This window comes from Brachyistius frenatus, unplaced genomic scaffold (assembly GCF_029030835.1).
Source record: "Brachyistius frenatus isolate BFR_SWC_R1_liver_20210118 unplaced genomic scaffold, ASM2903083v1 Contig_22, whole genome shotgun sequence".
NCBI lineage: Eukaryota > Metazoa > Chordata > Actinopteri > Embiotocidae > Brachyistius > Brachyistius frenatus.
The window spans coordinates 1,348,186-1,360,528 of record NW_027210621.1 but is presented as its reverse complement, the minus strand read 5'-3'; the positions used below and the strand labels follow the sequence as shown (position 1 = coordinate 1,360,528).

The following is a 12,343-nucleotide window of genomic DNA, read 5'->3' as shown; positions in this document are numbered from 1 at the left end:
AACATACATTCTCATTAGTCAACACATTAGACAACAGCATACATAGAAAAGCAGTCTTTGTAGTCTTATTGATATACCATAAAGCTCTGTTAATTAAAACAGGCAGGATTGGTTCCATCTGTTAATTGTGCATCTGTCTCACTAATAAGCTTCATTTTTGCTCCAATATGCTTGAAAAAAAACAAAAAAAACAACATAAATAACATAAATGTCTGAAATGTTCAGTGCATAGGATTTAGGGAAATGGAATCAAATAAACCAGAATTTTGTTTTTAATTTAAACTAAGAAATGTTATGTTTTCATTACCTTACAATGAGTCCTTCATATCCAAATAGGGAGTGGCTCTGCTTCCACGGAGCACACCATGTAGTGCACCATGTAGTGCCACATGCTGCTCTGTATGGGCCACACATTTCCCTGCCACCTTAGGTTCCACACTTGGAAGGGGAGGAGAGTTTAGTTGGATGAAATCTGCAACTTCACCACAAGATGCCACTAAATCCCACATTCATCATGCCAAGAAACAAACACACTCAGCTACTGTTCCCCTCTTGCACAGACTTGGGTTAGGGGCCAATATTGTTCATACTGACTGCACTGATGCTAAAGCTCTACATTAATATTAACTGTAAAATAAATAAATGTCATTTTACTGTGCAATTACACCATCTCCAATATCAGCAGCACTAAAATAAATATTCTGTACTAACAATGGATTAAATGATGGCTGTGTGAAAGGAGTTGCTTCTAGCAATGAGCCCTGGTGTACGTCGTTTATGGGCATGTTAGAGCAGGAAAAGCATAGATGAAATGGAAAACGTTGAAAAATCATCTGCAATATAAGTAAGCTAGTTCCAGCTATGGTATTGTTTACGAAATTTGATTCCTGTGCGTTTTAGCAGTGCGTCAATGTGGAAACTTATTTTGACAAACTTAATAATAACTAAGTATCTCAAAATGATTAGTTTTGTTTTGAGATACTAAGTCATTATTTCCAGAACGTTTGTTATTGTAATGACTTACACAAACGTTTTTCATCACATTGGCAGAAATGTGCTTCCATACAAACAGGACTGCAAGTTGCTTTTTAATGTGTAAATAGAATACCATTTGCTAACATGTTCCCCCTAACAGTGTAAACAATCATTTGTTCGTGTTAAACTCACAGCTTGTTTCCACAGCCCCCAAAGGAAGGTACCAATACCACCACGCCTGGTGCATATACAAATGCTGTCATTAAAACGTTACACAAAGTTTGTAAGAAAAATATACTAAAAGTGTCCAAAATAAAAGCAGAATGGCAAGCGTCAGTATTAACGTGTGTGTAGTACTTTAATGACGTAGTGGGTCAAGGTAGGCTCTATAAACCTCTTAGTAGTACTAGAGTATATTTTAACCTACAAATTAATGATATTTAATAAACAAAGTTTTTAATGTCAAATTTCATTCTGAAAAGTAATAATTCAGGTTATTGTTGTGGAGAAAAAAATGATAACATTGCTACCTGAATTGTAGTGGAGTAACAGTCTGAGGAGGCCTAAAACTGAAAAAGAAACTGTACCATATACAGTGTTTGAGTAAATGTACTTTTTTTTAACCCCACTGTGCAAAACCTTTGACAGATTTTACATTTCATCACCCCGTCAGTTTCGTGTAAAGACTTTTCCCGATTGCTTTACTTTCACTTTCTTTTGTGAAACATATTTTCAATGCATCAGGCAGGCGGACTTGTTGCAACTCAAATCCTGCACCAGCAGCTGTTTTAAAAATAGTTGAACTTATCCAGCCAGGCACCAACAGTTACAGTATACTGATCTATACTCACTCTCTCACACACCACTCACTAACACACACAATATACTGCTGCAATCCACCAAATAAACAGAAATGACAACGTTTTTCATTAAAGCAATAAATTATTTTAATGCAAGACTCTCATCTAAAGCAAAAAGGCATTCAAAAGTTAATTTGTTTTTGTCTGTTTAGCAATCACCACTTTTTTTTTTCCAGTTTTTCAGTTTTATTTCCAAGGTAAGTAATACAAATAATATTAGAATCATTTTTCATATCAAGATAAGCAAAACAAACGGGGGAAAAAAAAAACAACACATTGTGGCCATCAAATCTTAACAGTAATCGAACATAAAATCACTGTCATCTTTAAAAATGCATTCCATTTATTATCATATGATTCCACCTGAAGACAAACATCTGCAAAAACAACTTGTGTGCAAATGAAAGGGATACATTTCAAGCGTCAGCTTCTTAAGAGCACCCTGTGGCTCATTAGCAGGGTCTTGGTGGCATTTGGGTACAGGGTCCAGAATAAGGGGGAGTCCTTGGGGACTGTAGATAGCATGGCTGAAGGGGACGAGGGAGCGGGGGGGGGGGGTCGTACAGGCAGGCAGGAGTAGTATCTTGCAGAGGTAATCATCGTAAAGTGCCAAAGAGCATCACACTAGATGAGCCTGAGATCCGAGTATACCTTATATGTGTGTGTGTGTGTGTGTGTGTGTGTGTGTGTGTGTGTGTGTGTGTGTGTGTGTGTGTGTGTGTGTGTGTGTGTGTGTGTGTGTGTGTGTGTGTGTGTGTGTGTGTGTGCGTGCGTGCGTGCGTGCGTGCGTGCGTGCGTGTGTGTGTGTGTGTGTGCGCGTGTGCCTGTTGTGTGTTGGTGCAAAATTTCAGTGAAGAGCCTGAGAGTCAGGTTGTGTTTAGAAGCCCAGTTACAAGCTGCTACAGTGCGACCCCTGGACGGGTCAGTCAGTCATGTGAGGGCTTCACATCAAGGTGGCAGGAAGTGGCTCTGGGGAGAGGCTTCCACACGGGATCAAGGATTATATTTATAGACGAATACAAGACTCGGGGAGGAAACGGAGGGCCAGCTGGAAGGTAACGTTTAAGGCAGACGGGAGGGGAGAAAGGGTGACGGGGCTCGAGGCACAGAAATGGGGGCAAGAGGGCAATAAGGGCGAACAGTGGGGGGAGCAGCATTATGTCAGCATGTCCCACAGACAGCAGCAACACAGAGCTGTCCAGCAGGCTGTCAGGCATGTGTCTCCTGTGTCGTCCCTTCTCCTGTCTTCCACCACGTACACTGCAGAGAACAGAAAGGGGAGTCGGGAAGTGTGAAAGAGAAAAGGGCAACGCAACAGAAGACAATTTCAAGACAGCAATTAGTGACTTCTTGAAAATTGCATAAAATCAAGAGATAATTCACAGAATTACACTGTCAAGTCTCCAGCAGTGAGTTCAAATGTAACCATGGCTGATATGATTTTCCTCTAATTACATTCATCATGGGAGGCACATCTCCATGGTAATGCCATAGCAGCCCACAGCCATGATCAGACAGCATTACAGCGGAGTAACACCTGCGCTGCTTCAAGGTATCACGGGGCAAATCAAACAGGAACCTTCAGGATTTAATACAGTGCGTCCACGCCCCAACAAGACATTTCCATCTACTTCACATGTATGGCTTTATTTCACCTTTAGTCAATACATCTAAATTAGACGTGAAAGGATTGTATTACCCATAAATACGGTTTAACAGCTGTTCCAGCCAAAGGAACAAAAAACAAGTCAAACAACAGGCCTAAATGAATGCATCGCCGCTTCCTTATGTTAGTGATTAATCATTCATGTGGAAGCGAACACTCATCCAGCTTTAGACAGCTGTGACTGTGTGACAAGTTACCTAGGTAACCTGCTCCTGGTCAATAAACCGAGTGACGGTAGCTTTCACCACTTCTGACATTGAATTCTGATAAATGATTGGCCAATATTCAAGAACAAACAGCCTTATCAAAATGACTCCCAGCAATAATCTGAGCAGCAGAACACTTTGCTTTGATCCACCGTAAGAGGCTTATCAAAAGTTAGTCACAAGAGCAGCAACACCTCAGTGCTCACTTTAATACAAAAAAGGTGTTAACTATGTTCTCTGCAAGCGAGACTGTTCTCTTTGTATTTGCAATTTGAATATTTAACAATCTGCTTTTTTGTTTCACAGCTTGTGCTACAGTTTATTGGATTCTTGGTCGGGAGTTGCTACTGAATTACCACACTTTCATTTTAAACCTGGCTTGGCTTCACACTTATGAATCCTTAATTGATTGCTCTGAATACTAAAAAGTTGTCACATTTAACAGTCCCAGAGAGCTGAAATAATTTGTCAGTGATGTGATTAGACCATCAATACCAACTACTTGACAACAAACAATTGTGCAAAGCAAAATGCAAAAGGTGGTTGTTCCTGCTGTGACTGTCAGAAACCTAAATAACTAAATGGAATTCAGCCTCATCAGTTTTATGACTTGCATGAGCTTCTCCAACTGTGACAACTGCTAGAACCTGCTGCACGAGGGTCACAGAACCAGTGGAGAAGGCTAATCTACGATACTGAAGAAGAAGGGAAACAGTGATGAAGCGCTCTGTCCATGCAAAGCGGCTGTTCCAGCAAAATTTGTCAGACTCAACAAAGGGGAGAAAAACACCGTAAAACCTGTTACTCAAACTCCATTTCTTAATTCTCTCACATCCATCTGGTTGGAACAAATTGCAACAACCATTATCACATTAGGCTCAGTGCCCAAGTCATTTTTCACAGCGCTTAAACCGAATGAACCACAAAAAACAATTGAGAGAGAGAGAGAGAGAGAGAGAGAGAGAGAGAGAGAGAGAACATGAGTGTGTGATGGGGACGCTGGCGACCGGACACCTGAGCGGAGCATGTGGCAGTGCAGTGTGTGTGTGTGTGTGTGTGTGTGTGTGTGTGTGTGTGTGTGTGTGTGTGTGTGTGTGTGTGTGTGTGTGTACAGTTTAGGCTGTTTGCCAGTCAAGGTCCCGTGTCTTGCTTGTGCTTGTGCTGGTGTTAAATGAAGGAGATTATTCTAACCTGCCCGGGGCTCGCTGACTGACCTTTAAGGTGGACCAGCTATTCTCATGTTAGTGACAACCTCAGCCACTCATTAACAAAGGACTGAGAAATATTTGCCTCCTGAGTTTAACTGAGGTTGTTGTGAAATCATGAATATTCTTGTGGCTGCGGGCCGAGACGGCCCACCCCGTCCCAAAGCAGCCCCCCCCCTTCTTCCACCTGCAGCAGAGGGAGGAACGACTGACAGTGACTAACGTCTGTTCTTCCTTCTGTCTAAACTTCACTCTGCGTTTTGATGTCAGGAATATTATTCATTTTATTGACATTTTCAAATGTATTTTCAATGAGATATTATTGTTTAAATTGACTTTACCGCTGTTGAAACATTATTTTGTCATATCTCAAATATAAATCATGTTTTGAATATAGTTTTTTTTTAAATGGTAATTATAAAACCAAAATTCTTTAGTTATGAAAAAGACCCAATAAGAGTATTGTAAAGATAAGATAAAAAAAAATAAAGATGCTATTCATGCCTGTCCCTACAGCTGGCTGCTGGATAAGAACTGACAATGGGAGGACCAGGGAAATTGCAATTCAAAATCTTTTCACTGCAACCCTTGTTTCAGCAATGTTTTGTAACTATTATTTTATGATTTCATTTACATTGACGTAGTAGTCAAAAAATAATGTGAAAATGCATAGTTTCTAGTCAAATAACTTCCCTTAATCCAACACGCAAACGCACGAGCGAACACATTCGAACTGGAGAGCTATCAGATAGCGAGATGGCCCGGCTCCACGCCGCCGAGCTAAATGACAACAAATGTCATTTTCAGTGATCATTATCTCCTGAAATGTCTCAACTGCAACATGCTAGCAGATTAGCTCACGAGTGACCGCGCTCGCTCGGCTAACCCCGCTGGTCACGTGACCCTCTTCTAGCAGCTGACGGCAGTCGGAGACTCTCCAGACGCAGCCCTGTTCCCAGGCAGCACGTCCTTCAGCAGAGCACTTCTTGTGTCATCAGAACACTGCAGGTATGTACACCATGGGCCTGACTTACGTCACGTTTGTGTGGGTAAAATCACGTGCAAACTCCACACCACCCGCAGAAAAATGTCCAAGCTGACTTACTAGCGACGTGCAGTGAGGATTGCGTCTTTCGAGTGTGCAATTTAAACACACGTTGTCCATTTTGCGTGTTTGCCTGAATGCAAATGTAATATTGGCCGTTTCTACTTGAAGGTGCAAAATACTGGAAGGGAACAATTTTAGTTCAACTGAAAGGAACGTGTTAATCAGATGCTTCAGAACTTTTGAGATGACAGAGGGAAAAATTATTCAGACATGTCAACTGTCCAGCGATGACATTTCTGAGTCATTGAATGAACTGAATGATGATTGACAGCCAACAACAAGGAGGAGCCACGAAATACCAGCAATGTCAAAACTTCTTATGGCTCAGCATCGTCCTGCCTCTGGGTCGTTCCAGCGTATCTCTGCTTGGATATCCCACCCGGTCCCGTTATTCAGGTGTGCCGTCACAGGTACTGAACGTGTCCCGCAGAATTCACGGGTAGCTTCATCAGGTTCACGAGCACTCGCGAGGCACTGAATGAAAAGTCACCTGCTCATCACAGAAAGATCTGGACCTGCTGATTGGTGTTTGTTAGAGGATCTCATCCACCGTCCCTCCTCTTTTATTTGCCAACGTTTTAATATAAGCCTTTTTTTCGCCTTTTTGTTTTTCACACAGTATTGACTTTCTTGCTAATAATCTCCTATATAGCGTTTTGTTCTTGTTATATTTATATTTCTTAATTTCAATGGGATGAGATTTGCTTTTCCTTTTGAGGTCGCTCTGGTTTCCATTGCTGGAATCACTTTAACACACAAACTCTCATTTAAATACAGCGATTTGCACCCGATTTTAATGACGCAATTACTCTGTAAATCACCCGCATAACGGCTGCAAAAAAAGTTTTTAGTACCCTTTATTTGAAGATCTTAGTCAATCAGGCCTCATGTGTGTTACAGCTCACCTGTGTTTTTAGGAGCCTCCCCATACATAGGCCCAGGAGGGGGTCCGCCCTGCCAGCCAAACTGCGGTTGTCCAGGGTACCCTTGATAAGGAGGCTGTCCGGGGCCCGGATAAGGACCTTCAGGGCCCATTGGTCCCACAGGGTAGTTAGGGTAAGCTGGGTTAGGCTGCTCCATGTTCACATGGTATCCTTGTTGAGGATAGCCCTGAGGTGGGTAACCTTGTGGGGGCATGCCCTGGGCTGGGTAGCCTGGAGCAGTTGGGCCACTGCCTGGATATGGAGGGGGCTGCTCAAAATTCATCTTTGGGTTGAACAATCCACTGTAAGAAAAGCAGGAGTGATGGTATGAGTATTGGCACTTTTCATTTCTGAAACGTCAACACACCGAGCACACGTAGATTAATACTTATGGATTTATCCAGGCATTCATTTTAAACAAGTAACAAACAGAAAACCAATACCAACTTTAAAAAAACAAATACAACATATTAGAAATTACTACAGCTTGTTTTTCTGCATTTATGCAGGCATACTAGTAGAAGCTTGACATATAAATACTGTAAAAAAAATATAGTGAAGATAAAATACTCTCATATAAGTATATTATAAATACGTGTTTAGATCTAAACTTAAATTCTACTTCACACATTATGACTATATACAGTGATTTCCATACTGCACCAACAAGAGTAGAGACGTTGGGGTTATTAATGCTTATCTGGATCATTCTCAAAGGCCATCTTCTAAGTCTAGATGAATCCCAGTTAATTTGCTCCATTGCCCTTTTCCACAAACAAAATATGTTCCCTTTTCTTCCCCTCACTGCTAAAACAATTCTTTTTTTTTTAATCTATCTTATTTTATGTATGTGTATTTGTAAATGTTCTCATATCGTGTGCACCTTTTTTGTGTTTCTATGCTGCTGTGATGACTAAATTTCCCCTCTTTGGGATTCTAAATCTTCCCTTCCTGGTTCCCTGTAAGAGGGTTGCGTAGCCTCTAGAGCTACATTAAATAATAAATTCCCCCAAGTCCTGATTAGACAGGCATAAAAATGATGCAACTGTTACCCAGGACAGAGAAGTATATATTATATTAGAAGACTCCCTGAATCCCTAAACTCTCCTGCAGTTACATGCTTTTGCAGACTCACAGGGCAAACAACCACGACCTGCACAGCCAAACAGAAAGGACAAGCACGGCACATTATCTTAATGGTAGCAGAGGGAGTCTTGCGATTAGAGGGTCAATCACTACTCACATCAATCCTTTCAGAAACAAGCACCATGATTTTACTGTTCACAGACAGACTTTAAAATGTAGAAGCGAGCACGACAGTGTGCGGTGTGAGGCAAATGAAATGAACCATGGGACGGAAAAAAAAGCCATTGCTGTCACCATATAGGCCTGTACAGTTCACACTTCGTTTTCCCCTTTAGTCACACTTTACTAACACACAAACGTGACATGTCATATTAGCTCACACATTCATGTGATGTGTGAAACCAACGTGGAAGAGAAGATTTAAGAATATTTCTTTTTGATGCTGTTGCTGAACTGTTTTCATCTTCATTCTGAGAGCACCACAAGCTTAGTGTCGAAAGGGTATTTGTTCTTAAGACCTCATGAGAGGGAAGTTTGCCAACCCATCACTAATGGCTTCTGTTAAGGTAGATCTGGGCCCATCACAAACCACCATGCTTGCCTCCATCGCTGAATTTGCTCATGCAGAACAACCATAACAAGGCAAAGTGGGCCAGATGGAAAACTGCAACTGTGCTCGGCCTCCCAGGATTCCTCTGTAACGTTGTGTATATGTACACTGGAAACATCTAAACAGCACTCTAACTCTAGCTAACGTTGTGCTCGTCCGCTCCATCCACATCCAATCTTATAAGAAAACAATACAGTCGCTCTATCTTCAAACTGTGTGTCAAGAGCAGCACTTTCCTATGGCTTTATCTGTACTTATTACTGTTCTGTTAAATGTATTGGGTTCCGAGTATCATTTTCTCTCTGATTACCTAATAACAAGTAACAAGGTTTAACTGTGGCTCTTGGGTCATGTTATACCTGAGGAAAAGACACTTTTTTTTTTTTTTTTCTGTGAAATAATGTGGGAGTGTTAAAATGAAACAGGCCAACAGGGAGAGGAAGGAATACAACTGTCAATAAAATGAGTCACTTCACTGTCGCGCTTTTCAAAAGATGGCTGGTCATTTCACCACCTGAATGTGTTGTGAAAGCTACGGACAAATGACAAGGCCTCCGTCACTATGGTTACGTTGTTCAAGGAGGAACTGAACGATCCCTGGTGATTTGTTTTTGCCATGCCAGAAATACACCGTGTACAATACGACAATCCTGGAGCTAGCACACCTAAATGCACCTTGTGCTCTTCCTGCTTCGACATGCTAAAATGTCTGCTGTGAACAAGATCTATTATCAGATCTTTCTTTCTTCCTTGTTAATAGGTAGATTTTGTATTTTTCTGTATACAGTGTTAGATTACTGGCTAAAGGCTGAGAAGTCACATTAAGGATGTCGACCTACCATCATGTGAACCATCAAGGTTCACATGATATGTTCCCTTTTTTTATTATATCCACGTCAAACTCCACAAGATTTTGGTATCAGATCAAGTTTAGATGGAAAATGATTTGTATTTCTTTATTCCTATCAAAGCTTGCTCAATGTGTGTGTTGTGTGTGTGTGTGTGTGTGTGTGTGTGTGTGTGTGTGTGTGTGTGTGTGTGTGTGTGTGTGTGTGTGTGTGTGTGTGTATCTTTACTGCATGGCTGTGTCTATTTGCATGTGTCATTTGTTTTTCCCCTGTTGAAAAGCAGAAACAAGTGAGTGAGCTCCGACAATGTTTTCACAACAGCCTAATGGTGATCATATCACATACAGACACACACATGGACAGTTCACCTGAGACCTGAATTCATTTAATCCTTCTGAAACCACAAGTTTAGTCAGTTCCCTAAATGTGTTATTATTATTAGTATTATGATGGCAGCATTTAACAATTTACTGTAAAAGCATTTAACTGGGTGGACGTTATTACATCAAAACATTATCTCTGTAGACTAAGGAAGTTAAAATTTGAATTAAACTTTGTGAAACCTATTCTGTTAACATCTGCTGATTATGAATACATGTATAATGACCTGACATGATCCAGTGAGAACGTAAGAGTTTTCATAGAAATTTAAACAAGAAATGTACCCGTAATATGAACCATATGAAGTCAACTATAAAGTAAATATGTCCAGTGCCAGTATTACCCATTTACATCATAAATCCTTATTTTAACTTGGAAACTATGGCCTCTTAAGGGAAGCTATTAAAAAAAAAAACAGGTCTATATTGGCCTAGTTTAAGCTGAAAGAGTTTCATTATATTTAGACTGTGCACACATACGCTGTGCTATCCGTGTGACAGAGCAGCTCTGTAGCCCGGCAGACCATGTTTACTTTTTCTGCGTCTGGAGAAAGGGCCGGCTGATTATGGAAAAAAAAACACAAAAAAAACACACTGGACCTAATTACGAGGAGTCAGAACCACAATATATCAACCACAAACACACACTTAGGACTAATAATCTAACAAAAAAAATTTAAAAAATTTAAAAAAAATAGTCAAATAAGATGAATCGAGAAAAATGATCAAACAAAAACATAATTTCCAGTGCGGCAAACAAAACCTCTGTTGCTACAATGAGCCTGATAACATTCATTTGAAAAAGGCAATTAAGCTCGCGCTCGTTTGTTATAGCAGTAACATTCGGTTGTGCTGCTATTAGCAGCTTATTAACATTAATTTATTTTTTTTTTTTTTTTTTGGTCATACTCACGCCAACCGTGAGAAAATGTGTTTAGGCTATCAATATAATATTAAATGAATAGGGCCGACAGACGTAGCACTTATACAGGCCACGACCAGTTCCCGCACTGGTCCCATTCCCAGCCCTCTTTTCATGTTCATGGTGACTGGGCTCATTACCACGTAAACATCTCATTCAAGGACGTGTTTGGACCACCTACCTTGAATGAATTAAATCCCCCGTGTGTTGCAGACAGCTGCGATGTCTCTTTAGGAGGAAACTCCGTCAGTCCTCCGTGTTTATTATTTTTACCGCAATGAGCAGAACGACCCTCTCCGACAAGTCCAGCGCGTATCGACGCTTTTGCTGGACGTGACGTCATTTGAAAGATACGGCACGGGCAGTGCCATTGGGCAACAAAGGTCCGGATTGGCTGCTGAGACGGTCGCTGCTCAGAGCGTCCAATCAGAAGCTAGAGCGATGACCGACCGGGGGATGTCAGGGGGAAAAAACGATGACTCCTGATCATCTGACTCGATAAAAGATTAAACAGGCATACATCACCAAGACAATGACGAATTAATACACGACGAGATAACAACTCCGATGAGTCACTGATACATGTTAACCATTATTTAGTGACCCAGTTGCTTTTGTCCTTGGAGGTTCAATTGTGAAAATTTGGCAGATTTTACACGCAGGCCTACACAAAAACAGAACAATTTTGTGTATGATAATATAGACTATTTAGGCATTAATATATAAAGATATCAATACATATTTTGAGCTTTTTGCTTAAATACGTCATTGTGTTTGTATTAATCATTTAACGGCAGAGCTGTCTTGACCAGGCAAGGTGCATCGCTGGTTTTCTTCCAGCAGATGTCATACTAGGACCAGCCTTGAGTCTTCCCTAAATTCCCTGCAATGAGTTGTAGTGTTCCTGGTTTTTATGTTAGATTACACATTTGCCAAAGTCTGTTTTTCTTTTGCTTTTAATGCCTATTTATCAGTAATACATGCCCCTCAGTGCAGGGCCTTCTAATCTAAATTAAGTATTATGGAGAACACTTAACACACATTTGGACTATTTTGATTGGGTTCTGTTATGACAAGAAAGAGTAATGGGCCCTGGGGAACAATGCACAGGTTGAGTTTTAATTCAGCGTCAGTGTCTGTCTGTGCTCTTTTTAGATGGGCAGTGACTTGACAGCTCACAGACAGAGTGAAGCACAAATGCACACACTTGCAAACATATGCATACTGTATATACACTTTATCGTGAGTTCAAATACAAGTAGAGCCTCAAGTCCTGCACTCACAATGTTAGTTGAGGAAAAGTACATAAGTATTTTCAGCTAAATGTACTAAAAATATTACGGGTACAAGTACTCATTGTGCAGCCAAATGGGATCTGTAAGTGTTCCATTATTGTACATTACTGGATAATCACTGATACATTAACACGAGACACATTTTAATGTTGATGTGGAGCTGATTTAACAATCTTTCATTCTACTCTATAACAAACTATTAAAATGTAAAAGCTGATGACACAGCTTTATGCATTTTATTCTGTAGAGTAAGTAGTAA

At 40.6% G+C, this 12,343-nt stretch overlaps 1 protein-coding gene across 1 annotated transcript; it reads right to left on the bottom strand.

Annotated features, from left to right (window-relative positions):
• Window positions 1–1,897: 1,897 nt before the first annotated feature.
• LOC138619972 (cysteine-rich and transmembrane domain-containing protein 1) lies at window positions 1,898–11,116 on the bottom strand. The gene is made up of 3 exons (XM_069696819.1): window positions 10,971–11,116; window positions 6,926–7,245; window positions 1,898–3,095 (listed from the first exon to the last, which is right to left on the bottom strand). The coding sequence occupies exons 2-3, from the start codon at window positions 7,224–7,226 to the stop codon at window positions 2,992–2,994; spliced, it is 405 nt and encodes a 134-aa protein (XP_069552920.1). The 5' UTR covers window positions 7,227–7,245; window positions 10,971–11,116; the 3' UTR covers window positions 1,898–2,991.
• Between the last annotated feature and the right edge of the window lie 1,227 nt (window positions 11,117–12,343).